General features: G+C 44.2%; 1 protein-coding gene across 1 annotated transcript in view; it reads right to left on the bottom strand.

Moving 5' to 3' along the window:
- PPIP5K2 (diphosphoinositol pentakisphosphate kinase 2) overlaps window positions 1-22,014 on the bottom strand; it is a 1,112,711-nt gene that overhangs the window by 257,126 nt on the left and 833,571 nt on the right. Inside the window, exons 28-29 of the mRNA XM_069226183.1 lie at window positions 8,943-9,062; window positions 8,114-8,176 (exon numbers count right to left, since the gene is read on the bottom strand). Of these exons, the coding sequence (XP_069082284.1) occupies window positions 8,114-8,176; window positions 8,943-9,062 (183 nt within the window). The remainder of the gene's footprint in view (window positions 1-8,113; window positions 8,177-8,942; window positions 9,063-22,014) is intronic.

The following is a 22,014-nucleotide window of genomic DNA, read 5'->3' as shown; positions in this document are numbered from 1 at the left end:
ACCCGAAGAGGCAGTCTGAGTGGAGGTTCGATGGACATGCCCAATAGCTCTGGATACCACACTCTTCGAGCCCAGTCCGGAGCCACCAAGATACCTTCGGCCCGGTCGTACTTGATTTTCTTGAGAACTCTGGTCAGAAGAGGGATAGGCAGGAAGGTGTAAAGGAGGCTGGAGCTCCACTCGATACGAAAAGCGTCTCCGAGCGAGTGCCGCCTTGGAAACTCCAAGGCGCAAAACAGCTGACATTGCGCGTTCTCTGAGGAGGCGAACTGATCTAGCAAAGGCTCTCCACCCTTGAGAAAGAGACCTTGCACCACTCGTGATTGACTGTGCGTCGGTGGATGAGTTCGTCTGCTCTGGAGTTGAGAGAGCCCGCCAGATGTTGAACCATCAGGGTAATGCCCTGATGTTCCAGCCATGTCCAGAGGCAAGGTGCCTCCTGACAAAGGGTCCAGGACCCTACCCCGCCTTGTTTGTTGGAGTATCACATGGTGGTAGTGTTGTCCATGAACACCTGCATCACTTTCCCTTTGAGAGAGGGAAGGAATGCTTTTAATGCAAGCCTGATCGCCCGGAGCTCCAGCTTATTTATGTGGAGTCCCGACTCGGCCGGAGACCAGAGGCATCTGATCTCCGCCTCCTCCAGGTGGCCTCCCCTACCTAGAAGTGAAGCATCTGTCACTAGAGAGATCTGGCTGGGGAAGGGATCTGCCGTTGACCCAATTTGGATTCGAAAGCCACCACTGCAGATCTTTCGCGGTCCCTCCGAGATCTGGACCATGTCAGAGAGATTTCCCTGATACTGCGCCCACTGGAACTTCAGGTCCCACTGCAGAGCCCGCATATGCCATCTGGCATGTGTTACTAGCAGGATGCAGGAGGCCCAGCAGCCTCAGAGTCAGTCTCACCGAAACCCAAGACCGAGGCTGAAAGATCGGAATCATAGCCTGAATGTCTTGGACTCGCTTGTCGGGAGGATAAGACCGAAACTGCACTGTCCAGAACCGCTCCCATGAAAGGGAGCTTCTGAGAGGCAGCCAGGTGTGACTTCGGCACGTTTATAGTGAACCCCAGCTGGTGAAGAAGGTTCGCCGTAGTCTGAAGGTGGGAGACGACGGTCTGGGGCAAAGGCGCCTTCAACAGCCAGTCGTCAAGGTAGGGGAAGACTGAGACCCCTAACCTGCGCAGATGAGCTGCAACCACCGCCATCATTTTCGTGAACACCCAAGGGGCGCTGGTAAGGCCAAAAGGGAGCATGGTAAACTGAAAGTGCTCGTGACGTACCACAAATCGTAGGTAACGTCTTTGGGCAGGCAGGATGGGGATGTGGAAATAGGCGTCCTGCAAGTCCAACGCTACTATCCAGTCTCCTGGGTCCAAGGCAGAAAGAACCTGAGCCAGGGTGAGCATTCTGAATTTCTCCTTCTTGAGGAAGTAGTTCAGGTCCCGAAGGTTTAGAATAGGACGTAAGCCCTTGTCCTTCTTTGGAATCAGAGAGTAGCAGGAATAACAACCACAACCTACTTCTGGCACAGGGACCCTTTCTATAGCACCCTTGGCCAAGACTTCCTTGCGGAGAAGTACCAAATGATCCTCCAGAAGATGATGGAAGGATGGTGGCATGTGTGGAGGTGCAGATTCGAAAGGGAGGGAGTAGCCCTTCCGAATGATCTGCAAAACTTACCCGTCCGTGGTGATAAGTTCCCAGTGGGGCAGGTGATGGTGGATCCTGCCACCAACTGGGTAGGAGTGAGGGGACGGACTAGGAGGGTTTGGAGGCTGCAGGGGGGCAGAGGTAGGGGGGGGGCAGAGGTGGACTGGACAGACTTCTGGTTCCCTGCCCCACGGCCACGTGGAATTCCGCGTCCTCAGCCATGCATAGACTGTCCTGCATGCGTGGCACGGTGGCTGGGTAGAGGACGTGACAGGGCGCCCCTTCCGTGTCCACGAAAGGGACGAAAAGCAGACTGTGGTGGGCAGGTAGCGGAGGAAAGACCAAGGGACTGAGCCGTAGCCCGGGAATCCTTGAATCTCTCCAAGGCCGAGTCCGCTTTGTCTTCGAAGAGACGGGTGCCATCAAAGGGCATGTCCATGAGTGACTGTTGGACACCCACCAATAAGCCAGAAGTGCGTAACCAAGCATGGCGCCGTAAGGCCACTGTCGTCGCAACCGATCTGCCCATAGAGTCGGTCGTATCCAGCCCACAATGGATAGTGAACTGTGCCGCGTCTCTCCCATCTTTCACTGCTTGGGAGACGATAGCAGGGGCCTCCTCTGGTATCTGCGGCAGGACTTGCGTAACCATATCCCAAAGGGAGTGGGTATAATGGCCCAAAAGACATGCAGTGTTCACAGACAGCAGTGCGAGGCTGGAGGAAGAAAACTACTTCTTGCCAAATTTTTCCAGCCTTTTGGATTCCCTATCCGAGGGTGCGGAAGGGAACGCGCCAGAAGAAGAGCAAGCCTGGATTACAAGACTCTCAGGCGTAGGGTGTTGGGACAGGAATTTTGGGTCGTTCAGCGCAGGCCGATGGCGGCGATCGATAGTCTTGTTCACAGGAGCCCCTGTGTTGGGTTTGGAGCATTTACCCAAAAGGACATCAGTAAGGGCCTCATTGAATGGTAGAAGGGGTTCTGAAGTAGAAGCCCCAGGCTGAAGCACCTCTGTCAGGAGATTAGACCTGACTTCCTAAGTAGGTAGCTCAAGGCCAAGGACCTCAGCTGCCCTACTGACCACCATACTGTAAGTAGCTCCCTCTGCCGTAGCTATGGTAGGAAGAGACAGCATGCCAGCATCAGGAGAAGTATCCAGACCACTGGCTTCGCCCAAATCCTGCGCCCAGTCCATAGCAGGGTCATCCTGGTATTCATAAGGGTACAGGGACCCATCCAATTCTTCCCCGTATTCGTACCCATAGGAAAAAGGGTCAGAATCTGACCTCGAGCGAATAGGGCCCACTGAAGCTGATGGCGGCGGCGGCAGACGCCACTCCGACTACGAATCGTCGGGGATAAGAATTGGTTCGACGTCGATAGTGGGCACTACCGACGTGGGGAGCGTTGTCAATCGACCCGGCTCCGGGAAAGGTCTCGAAGGTGCGACCTCTGTGGCTGGGGCTGAAGCTGCCGGCGCGGAACCCGAAGGCCCCTCAGCCGAACCCCGTGGGCCCAAAGGCACCGTATTGGAGTCGGCCCGCCCAAAGATGAGGCGCATGGCCTCGTAAATCTCCTTTAGTTGGGCGGTCGCTCCGGGAAACTCAGGGAAGCGCAGAGTCGACCCAGACGCAGGCTCCGATGACAGAGGCCTAGTGTGTGGACCCTCGTCCCGCGTTGTGTCGGCCGAGCGACGGGGTGAAGTCGGAGAGCGATGGGACTTCTTTGACTTCTTCTTCTTCGAAGTCCTCGGGGCAAGGTAAGAAGAAGTCAAAGAAGTCCCATCGCTCTCTGACTTCACCCCGTCGCTCGGGGTGGTGATGACTCAGTGACCGATCTCGAGAGAGACCGGGACCTACGCGAAGTCAAGTGCCGGGAAACCATTAGCTTTAGGGATCGCTCCCTCAAAGCTTGCGGATGCATGGCTAGACACTCAGAGCACGACTTTGGGTCATGGTCGTGCTCGAGGCACAATAGACAAACGTGATGAGGATCCGTTACCGACATCATCCGATGGCAGTCCTCACAAGGCTTGAACACGGTCTTCGGGGACATCGTGACGCACAAAAGTCGTACACAAAAAACTTCGACAAAATGGTCAAATTCGGACAACAATAGCCAGGGTAGCTCTCTCCGGATCAGCGTGTGGCGCAGAAAGAAAAGAACTGACGTCACTGCACGTGGGTGGCATCTATGTACTACTCCAGACGTCATCAAGGCGACCACAGAGTCGACCAACGCCACCAACCAACGTGCAAGGGTTTTGCTCGATAAAAAATCTCTAAATCCAGTCTGACGCCTTGGGAAAAATTCAAAGGTAAGGAATCTGCAACTAGCAGTCTCTATCAGATGATAGTGATGTAATAAGTAAAGTCATAAGGAGTGCATTGCAAAGGCCCATGTAATAGTAGATTAAGACATTTTACCATAGCTAACTATACCGTCGTTTTAATCTTTGTTTTTTTCAGTGAAATTCTAGGATCTTTTTTTTATGTAAAGTAATATGTTATTACCATTCTCAAGCCCTCCAGGAGTAGCTGCCACTCCCCTGAAGGCTGTGCTTGTCCTAGTCACAGGGCTTGACTTGCGACGAACCCCTCCACCATGCACATGCGTGTGTATGCGTGCATGTGGGGGGGGGCTGCTGAATGTGAAGGTTATAGTTGTAACAGGGTGTTTGGTGTGCTGTGAATGTGCTCCAAAGACACCCACTCCACAACTTTTGTTTTTTTGGTGCCACATTACCTCAGTGAAAATATACTAGGGCTGCACTGAGTGTCGCAGTGATGCACAAAAAACAAGTAAAAGAACACACTTCTCTTGAACTGAACTCCAGGGGAGCCCTCTGTGACCCTCCACACAACTGGGGGAGTCAGAGTACCCCAACCCTGCTCCCTTATACTTATTTGTATTTATTTGGGACATCGAACCGAATCCCTAAAACATTGGCCACAATGTTTCTATCTATGTTACGACCAGCTAACTTTACCATGTATTTTGACTTTGCGGAGCCACTGCACTTCACGGTTGTACTGGGAAGGTAATGTGGCATAGCATATCTATAAATTTAGAGCCTTAATTTTTGCCAAATTTGGTGCAATTCTATTCAGCTGTTTTGGCTGCAGCACTGTTCAAAATTCATATGGGAAACTGCCGGAAAGAAAATGCATTTGGGGACTCCCTTTTTCTCAACCCCAGCTTGATGGATCGCCTTGAAACTCTCCAGAAAGGAGCTGAGGTAGATGACATCTTTTTTGGAAATGCAGCAAAGTTTTTGGCAAACCAAAAACACTATTCCCAATGGAAACCTGGATCTAACTATAAATACAGTGGTGACTGTCACTGTGTGGTATTAGATAAGCTGCGACTGTATAGTTAGTTAGGTCAGAGCTTCCCTAGGAATAGCATTTGTTGTATTGCTATTAACTGTATCCCCGTTGACAAATCTGCACGAAGTGTTTAAAAAAGATAAAAAATCCACCACAGCTCCTTTGTGCAAATCTTCCTACTGTTTCATCATCAAGCGGGATGCATGAAAAAAGAAAGAGGGTCCCAAAAAATTGATTCCCTTGTTAATTCCCATGGGAACCATTGCTGTCCGATACAGAACAAAAATGGCTGAACAGAATTAAACCAAATGTGGCAAAAAGCTAGAATTTTACTCAGAAAGCAAGTTTTAAGTGATTCGATGTTAACTTGTTCAGTCATTTGAGAAATTAGTGTTTAAAGATGTGTTTGAGATGGGCATGAGGGGGTTAAACAGTTATTTATTGGACGGTTGGCGATGTGTTTTTGGCTGAAACAGGGAAAAACGCGAATATTTACCAGTTATGATTATTAACATATTCATATACCATAACGTTGGGTGCCCACAAAGCTTTTTTTTTTTTCACTCTTATGTAACATTTTTCCCGTGGACAGATCTTCGCGAAACTTGGCATGCTGGACCTTAGGTCACTGAGTTAGTAGACTGCCAAATTTCATGCAATTCTTCCAGTGGGAAAAAAGTTAAAGATTAGCCAGTACAAAAACAAAGAAGGAGGTTGTGGGGCTGGGTCTGTTCCCCTAACAGCCTATATAACATTACAAGAGAGGCCCAGCTAAAAGAAGTACCACAGGATGGATAGGAAAAAGGATTTTCCTATTAGAAAAACCCTCACCCACCAGGGTGGCATGCTTCATCATTTCTTACCGTTCCGCTACGGAGCGGGGTGGGGCGTGCTACGACCTACGGGATACGTGTGAGCACTGATTTAGTCTTGTCAGTGTTCATCACAGGAGGGATAGGAGCAGTGGGGTGTAGATTCAGACCCCGGGGATGTGAGCATTAGGTACAGAGCGGGAGTGTCGCTTTGAGGAGAATGTGAATACAAGCTCACCTGCCTCCCAGAGGAGCTATGATATGAGAGTCCAAATACTACTGAGTATCAATGACAGAAACCATAAACGATAAGTATCATGTTATGACTCCATATTATTTAGGTGAATTGCACCATATCACAGAGCATGTATTATTTAGGCTTTAAACAGAGGTAGTCAAACAAGGAGTGGCACCAAGGAGTCCACCTTGGTCTTGAAGAGGAACCTAGGGGTAAGGCTCCGAGACATGTAAACTAGGAAGTCAGTTACATTACATCCCCCACTTCCGCAGCCCCTTTTTAATCATACTGCCTCCAAAAGATCTAGTAAATCACTGGAATTACTGGGAGTCAGGTATCTGTAACTCATCCAAGACCCCACCACTCCTATCACCCCCGTGATTCAAATTGACAAGACTACATCAGTCCTCCCACGTATCCAGTAGGTCGTAGCATGCCCCGAACAGGAAGAAACCCAATGATGAAGCATGCCACCAAGGGGTAACCATGGTGGGTGAGGGTTTTTCTAACAGGAAAATCCTTTTTGCTATCCATCCTGTGGTAGTTCTTTTAGCTAAACCATAACTACACAATGGTGACTGCCGCTATGTAATCTATACATATACATACACAAGTCTTTGTGGTTAGGTTTGTAAGTGGATATGTTCCACACACCCCTGACAGTTCCATATCAACTGAACTTAGGACCTCATTATAACTTCGGCAGTCTTACAAAAAGACCGCCGAAGCCGCGGGCGCCACTATACTGCCAGTGCTGGCGGTATCTGTGGCTCCCTATTATGACTTTTCCGCTGGGCCAGCGGAAGTGTCAGATCAACATTGCAACCAGCTCATAATAGAGCCGGCGGCAAAGTTGATGTGCAGCGGGTGCAGCAGCACCTGTCGCGCATTTCACTGCCCGAAATTCGGGCAGTGAAATGCACGATGTGGCTGTGCCTGGGGGCCCCTGCATTGCCCATGCGTAGTGCATGGGCAGTGCAGGGGACCCCAGGGGCACCCCAAGCCTTTCCATTGCGGTGTTTACCGCCTTGGAGAGGCTGGCGGTTGGGGACTCAGAGTCCCCAGGGTAGACCTGCTTGCACCGCTGCCTGGGGATTATGACCACCTGGCGGAAGCCTGGCAGTCAAGTGAAGGGGTCAGAGGTATGGCCGTGGCTAATTCGCCGCATCATAATACACTGCTGGAACACCGCCAGCCTGTTGGTGGTGTTACCGCCAGTGTACCACCGGCTGCCAGGTCCGTAATGAGGCCCTTAGTCTCATTTCTATAATGTAATTTTTTTTGACAAAGTCATTATTTAACAAACATCTTATTTGTGTGTGTGTATTTATAATATCTAGCCTCATATCCCCTAGATTAGTATGGAAACTTCCTCAAGTGACATTAATACGTAATAATACGCAGTAGGAAAAAATAGAAAAAAAACAAGCGTTAGGTGTGGACGAAGAGAAATATATTACAAGTCAAAAGAAACTGTACCAGACCATCACAATAACAAAAATAATTCAACTAAAACCATGTATATCCCGACAAACATAGCAAAGAATAAGAGAGAAGTAGTTAAGTCATGTACAATTTTTAGAGAAATAACATAAAATGTTTTGACTGTAATGGGTGTGAATTTTATACAAATGGTAACTATTATATCCTGGAAGACGATTTATGCGATTCTGGACTTTCGGTTTTGCATATTTAATAAAAACAAATGGTGATCCACAGAACATTTAAAAACAATGAAATGAACAAATTATATATTTCAAACATTTGAATATCTGAAGGCTGGTGCAAAATGGATGGCAAAGTTGAATGTCTAATGCAGAAATGGACTTCCTGTAAACATTACTCTTACAATCCACTTCATGAGTTGAATGTTTACAAAGGAATGAAACAGCAAAGAAAAATTATGGACTATGCCTTTCAAGGATAGACAACTGAGCATCAACAGTAGTACAATGTTGGCTCAAGTCAGGATAGGAATCAATTATTGATGCTGTGCACTGCAAGTTTTAAAACAATCAGCAAAGTAAAAAAAAATATATTGAAACAAAGGGAAATTGTTTAAATGAAAAGCAAAACATACCATTGGTTGGGTGTCGGGCAAATGAGATAGAAAATCTTTTAACTGCAGAAGCGCGTGAAGCGTCTGAGAAAGAGAAAAACAGGTACCTGAAATTGATAACTGCTATCAAAACAGGAAAATAAAATTGGTGGGAAGATGTGAAATTAAAAAAAAGGGTAGAATTTAGTAGCATGCATAGGAAGGCCAAAAAGGAAAGTTACATTATGCCACCCATGCAAACAAAACACGACTGAGTGAAATGTTTAAAAATGTAGTAAAAAAAGGTAAGTCTAGTGACTCTGCCACACACTTCCCAGTGAGAGATTAACCTTTAGGGAGAAAGGAGAACGAAGATTGTTGTAATACTTTGGCTCATGTGAATCAAGACAGCCCTAAATCTTCTACAAGATGATATGATCTCCATGCAAATTCCAAAGTTTCCATTATGCAAATGCCTGCAGTCCAAGATGGTAATCAAATTATGAAACAGCAGTCTCATTTCAGTTCTAGAAAAGATTAATCACTGTACATTGTTTCAATTTCCAGTCAATGAAACATGCAGCTACAAAAAGAATCAAGTAAAAAGCCTTTCGTGAGCGAAGAAGAACATTTTTGAAGGGTGGACAAAGCAAATTCTTCTTTACAGGGGAAGATGACTCATGCCAGACAACATCAATGAGGAATGAATGTATGATCACATCCACCACGTGACCATGCTATGGAGAGGGTAAAGAAGAAAACTTAGGCATACATATTTATGTTAAAGCAAGTGACATTAAAAATCACTGGGATGAGTACGTTTTTGAAGATGCTGAATGAGCGGATATTGTGCTTGAGTATATGCACATACCATCTTTGCAGCCAGAAGAAGTCAACTTTTTACGATGAGTACGAGCATAGTCCTGGAGGTTAGGTGCACTTGAAGAAGCCCCGAGCATTGAGGTGCTAAACAGGCCCGCATAGTGAGTCCCTGATGAGAGTTAGAGAAAATGTATACAACAACAAGCAGCTCTTCAGTTCATATCAGGCATGCATGCAGCAGGCAACAAAGCACTGCAGCTAACAAAGAAAAGGAAACCCTAAACACCAAGTTCATAATATGCTTGTAAATGATCTATCATACTATCAAAATTAAATGTGTGGATTGCACTTTTTAAAGATATCACACAGTAAAATATATGAATTGAAAAAGTTATTTCTTGAGTTTTATGTCAATGGATTATAAAATTAAACAGTTACTTACCTTCAGTAACTCTCTTTCTGGTGGACACTCTAACTGCAGATTCCTCATCCAGGCACAAGACTGCATCCCTCGTATTATTCAGCATACCACTGCACGTCAGTAATGGCACCATGCAACTCTGCATGGACCCCACTCCGCCCAGTAAGTGAAGGCTGGAGGTGCATATATGTGCCACCCAAGTGTGCCGACGTCAGTTTCCTTTTGGACAAAGTCTGTGCCTTTGGACTGGGAGCCAAAAACACAATTGTTTATGTCAGTACGCAGATCTCAAATCTGGGACCTTCTATATGAAAAAGAGTTTATTCCACAGAATGGGGAGGCAGGAGGGTGGTGAGGTGTCTCTTGCTAGACAGAGTATCTGACAGAAAAAGGGTTACTGAAGATAAGTAACTTGATCTTCTGATGGATACTTATAACCGCAGATTCTTCACCTTTAGAACAGATACAAAAGTAATACCTGCTGAGTAGGGCTGATGGCGATGGGGTTGGGGGAGGTCTGTTAAATGACCCAAACCAAAAAGTCCTGCAGGACCATAAGGCCACAGTGCCCTTTGTGTCAGACCTGGTAGTCAAGGCAGGCACCCTGCATGCCAGTGCTGTGATAGTAGCACCGGCCCTTGTAAAATGGCGATCAACCACTCAGGAAGTTACAGCTGGCCCATCATATAACAGATCCTAATGCAGAGGACTATCCACCTGAACAAAGTACTTTTCTGCACTGCCTTGCAGATAGTTGTTCACTCGATAATCTTTGATGCAATTAATGTAAAAGCTGAGCATTCTTTTGTGGTTGAAGCAATGGAGTCACTCCTCTGCTTTCGAAGGTGAGGTGGGGCAAAAAACATTAGAAAAGTGTTGGACTGTCCTAGAAAGGGGGTCACAATCTTTGCTAGGAAGGCCACTCTAGTCCTCAGCACCAGCTTGTCTGGAAAGAAGGCGGTGTAAGCTTGAAGCTCACTCGATAAGCCAAGGTTACAGCTCTGGGAAAAAGCCCTGTCAGGGTCACGAGACAAAGGATAACTGCGGAATGGCTCAAAAGAGGTACACATAAGGAAAGGAGGGTTCAGCTGTGGCATCATGAAGGGTTTAGGATGTAATATGTGGTTCAAACTTTTGAGAAATTGCATCACAGATAATATCAGCAAGGACGGTTGGTCCCTTAAACACAAAAAGGCTGAAAGGGCAGACAGAAAACCTTTAAGTTTGCACACTTCAAGTTCTTGCTGGGTCAAAGGACAAACAGCGAGAATTCCATCAGTTTAATGTGCAATGGGTCTGTGCTGCAGGTGCCACACCAGGTGACAAATCTGTGTCAGCATTTAGAGCACACAGACTTTGTACAAGAACACCTTGCTGCGTGGATTACATCCACTACTTTAGGAGAGAGATCAAATGTACCCAACTGCCCTTGCTTATTCTCCATGCATGGAGGTGTAGATTGAACATGTCTGGGTGCAAGATCCTGACCTGCTGCACTGACAGAAGGCCCTCCCATAGGGACAGCCTCATCAGAGCACAGATGCTCATGTCTGTAAGTTCTAGGCACCCCACTCTCCTTGCCCAGTACTGAGCCACCAGGATGACTTGGACCTGTTTGATCTTATTCAGAATTTGGGGCAGAAGAGGCAGCAGCAGGAAAGCATAAAGGAGTTAGCATCACTCTGGATAGAATGCATCAACAAGAGAGAGCCTTCTTGGGAACTCTAGTGTGCAAAAGTGCTGCAATGCACATTCTCGGAGATGCCAAAGCTTCGTGCCATGGTTCTCATCATTAATGAATAACGCCCTTCGACACCTCCAAGTGTATTGAATTTTATGATCCATTAGGTGTCACCAGTGGCATTGGCTCTGCTTCAAAATCCCGCTAGGTAGTGTACGATCAGGGAAATGTCCTGATGATTTAACCAGTTCCAGAAGCAAGAGCCATCTGGCACAGGGCCCACGACCCCACCCTGCCCTGCTTCTTTTTTTTTTTGCAATACCACATGGTAGGTGGTGTTGTCCATGAGGACCTGAACCAGCTTCCGCTTGATGGACAGCAGAAAAGCTTTGAATCACTTGCAACTCCAACAGATTGATATGGAGATGGGTCTTTGCCGGAGACCAGAGATCTCTGATTGTGTTTGTGTACCACCAAGGGCAAACTAAAGAAGTTTTGAGGCTGCTGGCTGAGGGGCTGACAATTAGAAGGTTCCCTGTCCTTGCAAACGTAGACATCTGCGGCCTGTAGGCAACACCAGTAGCCTCGAAAGGGGCAACATTTTGTGGGGAGCGGAGAGACCAAGGGAGCATACAATAGCTCTTTGCTTGAAGCGTTCGAGAACGTAGCCATTTTTCTCTGTATTAAATGGCCTATCTACTAGAACATCACCAGAAAAGCCTGTGGATCTTATTCAATGAATGGTTCTTGAGCATCATGCTCCTTTCAACCACTCTAGCTAAACAGTTGGGCATGTCCAAGCCTGACCATATAACATACTTGGGTGCATCCTGGCCATCTTGAATGGGGTGTGCTATGCTAGCACAGAATTCCTTTGGGACTGCTGTCAAGAACTATGCTTCTATGTCCTATAACATATGGGAGCACCCACCCAGCAAACAGGTGGTGCTGAATGACCTAAGGGCGAGGCTAGCTAATAAATGACTGAATGAACAGGGCATATATTATAGAGCGCACTCTTAATCAAACCAGAGCATCCTGGTGCTAGGGTAGACAACAAAACATCATAGACAATGTACTGAAGGCCCAGAAAAAGCCTAACAAACAGGAAACCAACAAGCTGCCTATCTTGATCAAATAAGTAAGCCAATTTACCTCCGCATCAGACAGCGAGAATAACCAGGTTTTGAAAAGTTTCCTAAAATCTGTTTCCTTTGTTACCAATTTCAGAGAGAGGAGGAGCTGATTACAGGCTTCAGAACTTTCCACCATAAATAGTTTATTGCCTCTTGTTTTAAGCCTTAAATTAGGAACACAAAAGAGGTTAGCATTTGACGATCTCAGTGGTCTCTGTGCGCTGGAGAGCGAAAAACGATCTATCAGGTATTTTGGACTAGAATAACGGAAGGCTCTAAAAGCTAGGAGCAGGGCTTCAAATAGGACCGCTTATGGGTTGGAAGCCAATGCAAGTCCCTAAATCCCTAGGGTACCCCACTTTTCTGAGGAAGCGTATGGACCAATCGGAATGCCACAATCTGAACGGTTTGAAAGTTACGTAAAAGTAATTAGCAAAGCCAATATAAAGGTTGTTGCAGGTGTCTAACCTCACCATAATGAGTGAGATACAGTTTTTCTTGGAGTTAATATTAGCAAATCAACAAACCTTTTCATGAATATTTCTCAGTGCAAAACTCATGCCAGACACAGCCAAAATGTGTGGTCAAAAAGATAAGTTCCCATTGAACTTAACTCCTAAGTTCCTGGCTACCTCCACCGGGGGCAGGAGGTAGAAAAAGGAAAAATACATTTTTAAGAAAAAAAGTCTGAGAAGATAAAGTTCAATTTGACAAGGCAGCCAGCGGTGTTGTCATTGTCAGGGAGCCGCATGATGAAATGTCTACATAAGAAATTTGTCACTGTTTTGGAAGTCGAAAATCTCCAGTGGGACAAAGCTGAAGACTGTAGCCAACAAGGGCTCCACGTGGCAGGAGATCCCTTCTGCAAGGAACCACTTAACATGATTTGCTGTAGCAGACAAGAACCCAGCAGGAGCTGCCACAAATTCAGGCTGACCGGCAATGCACCTAGGACATATCAGCAAGCAGGTTGGTCCTGGTCTTGTGCTGGTTCTAAGAGCACTTTCTGGCAAAAAAAATGTAAGTCACAAGTTTTGGTTTTAGGCTGCTTCAGCACATTTACCACCACTTCCAAAGGTCAGGACAGGGTGGGCATCACTTGTAGGGCTGGGTTCCCTTCAGGCAGGGTCTATGTGCAGGGTTCAAGTTGTTGGAGTTTGTTGTGTCCCAGTAGCTCAGAAAAGGAGGCCAGCCAACTACACCTTTGAGTCACACTAGTAACCCTGGGTTCAAGCAGCAAAGCACTCCTCCAGCAATAGGTCAATCCTGTGAGTGTTCAAGCAAGGCACTTCCAGAAGTCCTCTGAAGTACAAAGCAGACCTCAAAAGCAGCAGGACAGTCCTCTGATGCACAGGCCAGGTTTCTACGTGTCCTCTGCAGGTACAGGACTTAAATGCAGAGTTGACCCGAGGCTCCTATTCTTTATTTTACCTGGTGCTAGCTTCGAAGTAGAAGAAACGTCTGGGGTTTCTCCTCCACAGATTCTGGAACTTTCTTCCCCCATGCCTTGGTTCCAAGTTTGGAGTGACAAAAGGCTACTATGATGTCCTTCACGAGTGTGCTGATGCAGTTCCTTTGAAATGCAAGTGGGGCTGAGCATAGCTCCGTCCCTCACATCTTGGAAGAATGACCCATTCTGCTAACACCTAGTCCCCATTTGTGTCACGGTCAGGGAGCAATACACAAAGACCAACTGCTGTGCTAATCACAGATGCAATCAAGGGCACAGGCACCAAATGCTTGGGAAAAAATGCCTACTTTCTAAAAGTGGCATTTTCAGAATTATATCTTAATGTCAGACCTTATTATAAAACATTCTGCTCGACAAATGCTTAGGACAAGAAAATACTAACTTTCTAAAAGTGGCATTTTCAGAGTTATGTCTTAATTTCAAACGTTACCATTTAAAAGGGATTTTAAATTACACATCTTTAGACACCAAACATAATAAACTAACAAGAAATATTTAGTAGATGACTCTGGATCCCCCATACAAAGGTGCAGAAAGAAAGGAACTGACATCAGTGAGCTTGGGTGGCACCTATAAAAGGCCTCGGCTGTCACTTCCAGGGCAGAACGGAAAGGCGTTAAACTGCACGATGCTTCCTATTGACATGCAAGGACTATGGAGAAAAATCTTCCGGATTTAGTCTGGCATCTGAGGAACTCCAAAGGTGAGGAATCTGCGGTTAGATGTATGCATCAGAAAATATGATCCTGCACAGCTATATTAGCTTGTTAACTGTATTAAGGATCAATCAAAATTGATTTAGTATCTGATAAATAGCACGGAGCAAGCTTCAGTGTATACAAAGGGAACAAAGCCATGGCCAAGCAACTTGAGCTCAACAGGTTTAGCATTAACTTTACGATAAGTCTGCAAGCCATTATCTGGAGAATATAGTAGAGCATCTTCACAGGCATTATTTAAGCTTAATAGGTCTATGTTGTTGATAAAAATCTGGGTGGGATCATACAAAACATTGCAAATAAATATCAAAATGGGAGGCTTAAATATGAAATCGAGAAACAATAGGTCAAGTTAAAATTCAAAAGTGTGGATTCTTAACCAGGTAAGCCAAAACACAAACAACTTTGGGAGAAGGTGAGAGGTGGACAGGGGATTTAGACATCAAGACAAAAATGAGTACATATTGTTATGTAAGATGGGAGGAGTGTTATTCTGAATTAAAGTGGCATTGAAAGTAGGACTATGAAAGTCATTAACTTACATAAGTCGATCCACGTTTAGAAGATCAGGTTTAATTTTCTACACCATATAAAAAATTGGAAAGGATTTAAAGACCAGTCCATAAACTAATTAAGGGTCTAGCAACTTGAGTAATAAGAATAAACGGAAGCAGAGAATGAATTGACTCCCTATATGTATAAATGACAGCCATGTAAAGATTTGACAGGTTAAGAATGATCAGAAGTATTTTCAACCATTTTCTCTGTAAGCACAAAAGGCTCCCTACAAATTGGCCCTAGCAGCCTTACAGAATGCTGTTAATGTTCTTTTCAGACAAGGCACAGATGTGTACAGTACCAGTGATGATAAAAATAATTATATTTTAAAAAGTATTAAAATTAAGTGCTTGTGCTGTTGACATTTCAATACTTCGAGACAGTGATGGAGACTTCGAGTTTCTACTTTGTCATACTATTAAATAAGAATGAACCACAACACTGTACATTTATTTAACCAACACTAAAAAAATATCAAGATTCAAGCATGTAAAGCTGCATTGATTCAATGAATCTGTGCTATCATTCAACAATTATTATGGAGTTATGAAAGAAACTAATGAAAAAGGGTACAAATTATGCTGATAAAGCTTTTTCGCCTTCTTGTTCTTTTGGGCTTAATCTGAACAGGGCAAAGTAGGCACATACGCAAGGTGCTATGGCTTTAACTGACTTGTCTTAACATAAAGTAACAATTACAGTTTCAGACCGGATTCACTTTGGAAATTGGCACTGGTTAGTTGAAAAATTAGCAAACAACTTAGCGTGTATAATCTTCATGGGGGTATTAAGTAATCAGAATTGCAAGAAACACAAACAAAACATCATTCATATGCCACAAACAATATTGAGAAAAGTCAAAGTAAAACAATATTTCATCTGGAAGGACATGTTACACAGCACAACCCTGGCAAGAGGCTAAATCATCAACAATGTGTAATAAACAGTATTACAAGACAAAAAGCATTCTGCAGGAATAACATAGCACTGTAGGATAAAATGTAATATTGGTTAAACAATATGCACAAATAACTACATGGTCTGCCAAAACTAGTTTCGAAGAAAGCTACATTAACAAAAACAAACTGAAAAGGGAAATTGTCTCTCAAAAGAGTAACTTAGAAAACTTTAAAGCATTTACAGGTTTCAGTTATTTCCCTGAGACAGAAACACAATATACCTACACTCACAAATTAACACAACGAGCTATATAGCTGTCAAACTGATTCTATCTTATACTAAATTTCAATCAACTTCCATCCATATGATCATGCTATTCACTCTGAGAACTAACTGAATAAACTGTCAGGCATCCAAACTTTGGACAAGTGTGCGGTGTGAATAGCTTGTACACGTACAGCTCGGGATCTCACACTACTGATATCAGATTTATAATATGTGGAGATGGGACTACATGGAGTGTAAATTTGCAATGTTCAAGTATACAAAGGCAGAAACCAGTGCCTAGATTACTATGAGCTGCAGTGCTAGAACCATTTTTGGTTAAAAAACACTGGCATGAGACTCAAAGCAGCCTGCAAACAAGTATTAAAAGTATATTCTTTAAGAACCTCTTGGGCTATGGAAGTAGAACATTTTGAGACCTGAGATATTTCAGAATATTACTAAACTGTTTAGCCCATAGACTTTAACATTATCCTAAGTGATATATTTATTTCATCTTGCTAGCAGTAGATCTAGAACACACAGCCCATCACAGGGACAGTATAGAGCTGTACAACAAACTAGTAAGAGTTAAAATTAGAATGAAAGAGTTGCGACATCTGCTGAGGCCAAGTATGTAAGACGAAAGATACAGTGTAACAAAATAAGTGAGCAGAAAAGAGCCTTCAGAGGCTTCTAGTAAGATAAAAGATGAAGCTGATACCTACAGGAATGAGAATAAATGTTCTTGGTGCAAAGCAGAAGAAAGCATACTTTCGAGTCTTAGGACCCAATTAAAAAACATACCCCTGAAATTCTAGTCCTGATTTACAAAGTATCTTGTGTGAGATGTGCCTTACTCCAGTATTAGCCGTGACTTGATTGTACGTTTACAGGAGGAATATATGTTTACTCATGCAAACAGTGTCTAAAGCTCCTTATCTCTGACACATCCTGGGGTTTGTTAGAGCATGGAATACCACCATGAAAAAGCCCAACAACAATACACATTCAGAAGTATCTAATAGATTTTAAACACACCATTTGTGCCTCAGATTTCTTATTTACAGATTTCTCTGTTCTTTGTTTTTCTTTTCCTTTTTGCAGACATATGCGTGCGGGGGAACAGGTGGAGGGTGGGGTAAAAAGTTGTGGCTTTTGGATTAGTACAGACCGCTATATCTACAATAATCCTTACTGGCCTATGTTAGTTCTTGAGTGTACGTTTAGCTGAATAACTTACAAAAAATTGAGTTAAATCAGAAAGAACTGGTTTGTCAAAATATTAAGTGTCAAATCGATTCCTAAAACCAAGGAGACTAGCAACAATCATTAATACAATGGGCAGATATTCAGGAATTTCACTCATAAAACAGGCCATAATGAAAGTCAATGATGACATCTGTCCTGACTGAACAGGTTTTGCCCAACCCTGAGCTTCTGGTTTCATGGACTTGATAAAAAATATTTGCAATGGGGACTTTGGTGTTCCCCCATAAACAAATGGCATCTAACAGAAGGGTGGCCTGAGAACATGGCGCGCACACAACAGTCACAGTAATGTAATTAACAATAGTAATTAAGACAAGACGTGCTAAAAACAAATTGAAGCATAGCCACTCAAACTAGCCTCAACTGGAGCAATGTCCTAGTACAATAAACAGCCTCCAAGCACTCCAAGACAAACATTAAGGAGTTCAAAGTCTTAGATGAATCATCATATGGTCTATTCATGAAATGTATTCAAGTTTCTAGCAAGAAACATGAAACTTTCAGAAACCTCATGAATAAACCATATGAAGACTGATATAAGACTTTGAACTCATTGTTGCTGTGTTCAAGTGCTCAGATAGCATTAGTTGAACCTACCCACTTGGTTGTGTCAGTTTACCTCTTTGTCTTATGCTGGGGATCATATGTCTAAGTAAATCTCTCTCTCTATATATATATATATATATATATATATAAAAAAAAATTCATGCTCATGAAAACGAGCTAATTAATGTAGTCATCTAGCAGGAAAAACAACACAATTTTATGTCTTCCTTATCTGGCCCAGCAACCCACATCATCAATTATTTATCACAAAGGGTTCTCAGCTTACAATGCCCCTCATACAGTTGGACCCTTCCCAGTGTGGTCCGGCTATACTGGTTAAATTGTGTGCTGCCCCTTCTGTGCTCCATCACATACACACAGGTGACAACTCTGCTTCTATCTGAATATACAACAGTTCATCACATTGGGAAATTGTCAGATTTCTGTGGTATGGCATCTTGTATTTAATATGTATTTGTTGCTTCTATCAATTAAAATCTTTTAATTCAATCTTGTGTAAGTAATAACTGAACAGCCCAATCAAATGCTACATTGCATGCATTCAAACTACCTTAAACTTGAAACAGTATAAATCCTATTTGGTGCACTTCTCAGGAACACTTCTGCTTTTATCCAAAATCTAGGCTTCTTTTTCAACTTTGCCTAATCATTGGTACCATGAGTGCAGTACTAGCTTTCACTCCTGAGGAAAGTGAAATCTTTCCAATAGGAAGGCAACTTCAGAAAATATGTCCAAACACTAAACCCCTCACAGCTGTATGGAGGCAACATCATGTTCCAGGAACTATATTAGCGCTACTAAAAACCCATCCAACAGGCTACTGCACATCTAACCATAGGCTTAAAGAGTTAAACCATATTACTCTATTCTTGCACACACTTCACAAGCTCTCCCTCCAGGTCTGCTGCATCTTCAAGACCAGCTGCATCACCTACAAGAAGACCAGATATGGCACAACTTTCTGAGAAAATAACCACCTGAGGCAGATCGCACAAGCCAGGCCATCATCACAACTGAAACAAAAACTGCAAAAAACAGCACAGAAATCAGGCCTTATCCACCTAGGACACAAGAATCTAGAACATAATCATAAATGTCCCTAATCTTTCTACAATTAATGTTGTGGGAGAATACTTAATTGCTAGACAGGCAAGACAGGAACAATTATTGCCTTCACTAACGTGTTATCTGGTAGAGACTAGCCAAAGATTCCTTTCCTTAGAATATTCCCCAGGCATCGGACTAGATCCAAATGTTATTGAGCAGTACCCCTGCATGCCGGTAAGTATCATCGCCTGCACCAGAACTGATGTTCACCGTGCCAATATAGGCACCCCCCCGGTGCGCAGACTTCAGATCCATTTCACAGCTTTCCGTGTTAGGGATGTGGAGCCACAATGAAGGATGACAACTGGTGTGCGTTTCTAAGGCCCTTAAAAGGGTTATCCTCACATTGTAATCAGTTCGCCGAGCAGGGAGGATGAAAGGGTCAGGAAGGTATTTGTGGCTAGACAGGGTCTCTACCAGATAAAGTGTTACCAAAGCTAAGTAACTTCATCTAATGGAGACTTCTAGTCACAGACCCCTTTTTTTATGATAGATACCCAAGCAATGCCTTCCAAAAAGTAGGCCCTCTAAACTGATTTAAACCACAAAGTCCTGCAGGCCCAAACAGGCAAACTGCCTGTCACAACTGACCTCGCTGTCCAGGCAGTAGTGTTTGGTAAATATATGAAGAGATGCTCACGTTCCTATCTGACAGATGTCCAAGACAGGGACTCCGCCAACTAATGCAGTGGTCGTAGCCTTGGCTCTGGCGGAATGAGTACGCAACCTCTGAAAGGGTTGCTTATTGGCCAGTGGATAGCAGATCTTTATGTCTATCTTGGGATGGTATGTTTCTGCACGGTGGTCCCTTCCTTGGCCCAAGACATACCCTATGAAGAACTGATCATTCCCCTGAAACTCCTTTTTGCAAAAAAGGTAGAACAACAACACTCTTTTTGGGCACAGACAGTGGAGACTTGCCTCTTCATCAGAAGGGCGAAGCAGAGCAAAGAAGATAGACAAGGTGATGTTCTGTCCTTCATAGAAAGGAGTCACCACTTTCAGGAGGAAGGAGGCACATGTCTGAGGTACCAGCCTGTCCTGGCAGAACGTGTTATAAGGAGGGTGCACAGAGAGTGCTTGCAATATGATGACCCCCCTGGCCGATCTAATGGCCACTAGTAAAGCAGTCTTGATGGTTAATAACCAGACAAGGAGGTTGTGCAGTGCTCAAAGAGAGCGCACATCAACAAACTCCAGACCAGATTTAAGTCCCACTGCGTCATAATGAACTGTCTGGGAGGAAACGTGTTGTAAACCTTTGAGGAACCTTGCCGCAATAGGTGACGTGAACAAAGAATGTTGGTTCAGTAACTGCACAAAATGCTGAAATGGTTGATAAACAGCTTTGAACTGTGCCCACAGCAGAACCCTGCTGGGACAACGCTAGAACAAACAGAAGAACCAGAGAAAGGGGTGCAGAGAGAGGAATGACGTTACCAGGTGCACAATATGCCACAAATCTATCCGAGCTGCAGGGGCATATCAACTTGGTGAAGGAACACCTGGCTTCCAGAATAAAATCAAAGACTTCGGAAGGAAGGTTGAAAGCAGTCATCTGTCGCCGCTCAATCGCCATGCACAGGTTTGGGTGCAGAATCTCCCTTGTTGCTGCAAGAGAAGATCCTTCTGAATAGGCAGGAGGACTGATGCTCACGGTTAACATCTCTTTATACCAGACTCTCTGTTCCCAAATCGTATCCACAAGAATGACTTAGGCCTGGTCATTTCTAATCTTCTTTAGAACTCTGAGGAGGAGAGGTATTGAAGGAAAGCTGTACAGGAGTCTGGAGCTCTGCTCGTGACAAAAAGGCACTCTGAGCGAGAGAAGCCTTGGAAATCCCAGCGCATAAAACTGCTGACACTGCACGGTCTAGGCAGTGGTGTACAGATACAACCACAACTCACCCCATTCTTGGTGGGAAAAGTGAAGAAACTGAAAGTGCTCTTGGCCCTCCACGAACCGCATGTAACACCTCTGGGCAGAAAAAACTGGGATGTGGAAATATACGCCTTACAAGTCCAACACTCCCATCCAGTCTCCAGGGTCCAGGGCAGTCAGGACATGAGCTAAAGTAAATATCTTGAACTTCCTCTACAGGAAGAAGTTGAGGAGGCATAGGTTGAGGAAAGGATAAAGGCCTCTGTCCTTTCTGGGCACCAGAAAGAAGCAGGAATAGCAACCATGACCTATTTCTGATGACATTACCTTCTCAATGGCTCCTTTGGCAAAAGAGCTGACATTTCCTCACGGAGTAAGGAGAAATGGTCCTCTGTGAGCCAGTTGTAAGCAGGTGGAATGGGGAGAGGGGTTTCCAGAAAGGTAATAGAATAAACCTTTTTGGACAATCTGTAAAACCCACCAGTTGGATGTTATCGTCTGCTTGAAAAACCTCCAGATCCAGGTTGATGTACGGGGAATATTTTAAGGTAAGGAATCCGTGGCTTGAAGTTACTATCAGATGTACACAATATCATTCTTCCTTGTAAATTATATTCTATCATATCTTCAGGGACACTGCCCTTGTTTAGCATACTACTGCTTACTAGCGTTGTGCTATACACATACATTCATGACAAACCACACTTCAGCTGTTGTCAATACATGTTTATATCATACATGACAGCTAAAACAAGTATGAAATACCTAAAAGGGTTCATGCTTTCTTAGGAACCATTTGTTTTGTGCTTTGATCATGCCACTGCTATATACCTGAGTGTACCTACATTTCTCTTGCATCACCAAAAAGAGTGATGCAAACCATGTTGTGAAGGTCATACCATTAAATCTCAGGCCTCACATCTCTACAATTCCTGTCATCACAGTTGAGAACTATAAAAGACAAATACAGCACAGGAAGGTGCTCAAACTCTGACAGCTTTCACAGTGCATCTCCTGCAGCACTCATTCAGTCTTGTACCCTTTCAATCATGATTCCACTGGTAGTACCAATGTGGAACAAACATGTAATAACTGTTGAAATGGTAGACCATGATGTAATTTTGTGCATTTTGCAAATATTC

This window comes from Pleurodeles waltl, chromosome 1_1 (genome assembly GCF_031143425.1).
Source record: "Pleurodeles waltl isolate 20211129_DDA chromosome 1_1, aPleWal1.hap1.20221129, whole genome shotgun sequence".
In the NCBI taxonomy this organism is placed as follows: domain Eukaryota; kingdom Metazoa; phylum Chordata; class Amphibia; order Caudata; family Salamandridae; genus Pleurodeles; species Pleurodeles waltl.
Note: the sequence above shows the minus strand (reverse complement) of the source record. Positions and strands in the feature narration are given on the sequence as shown.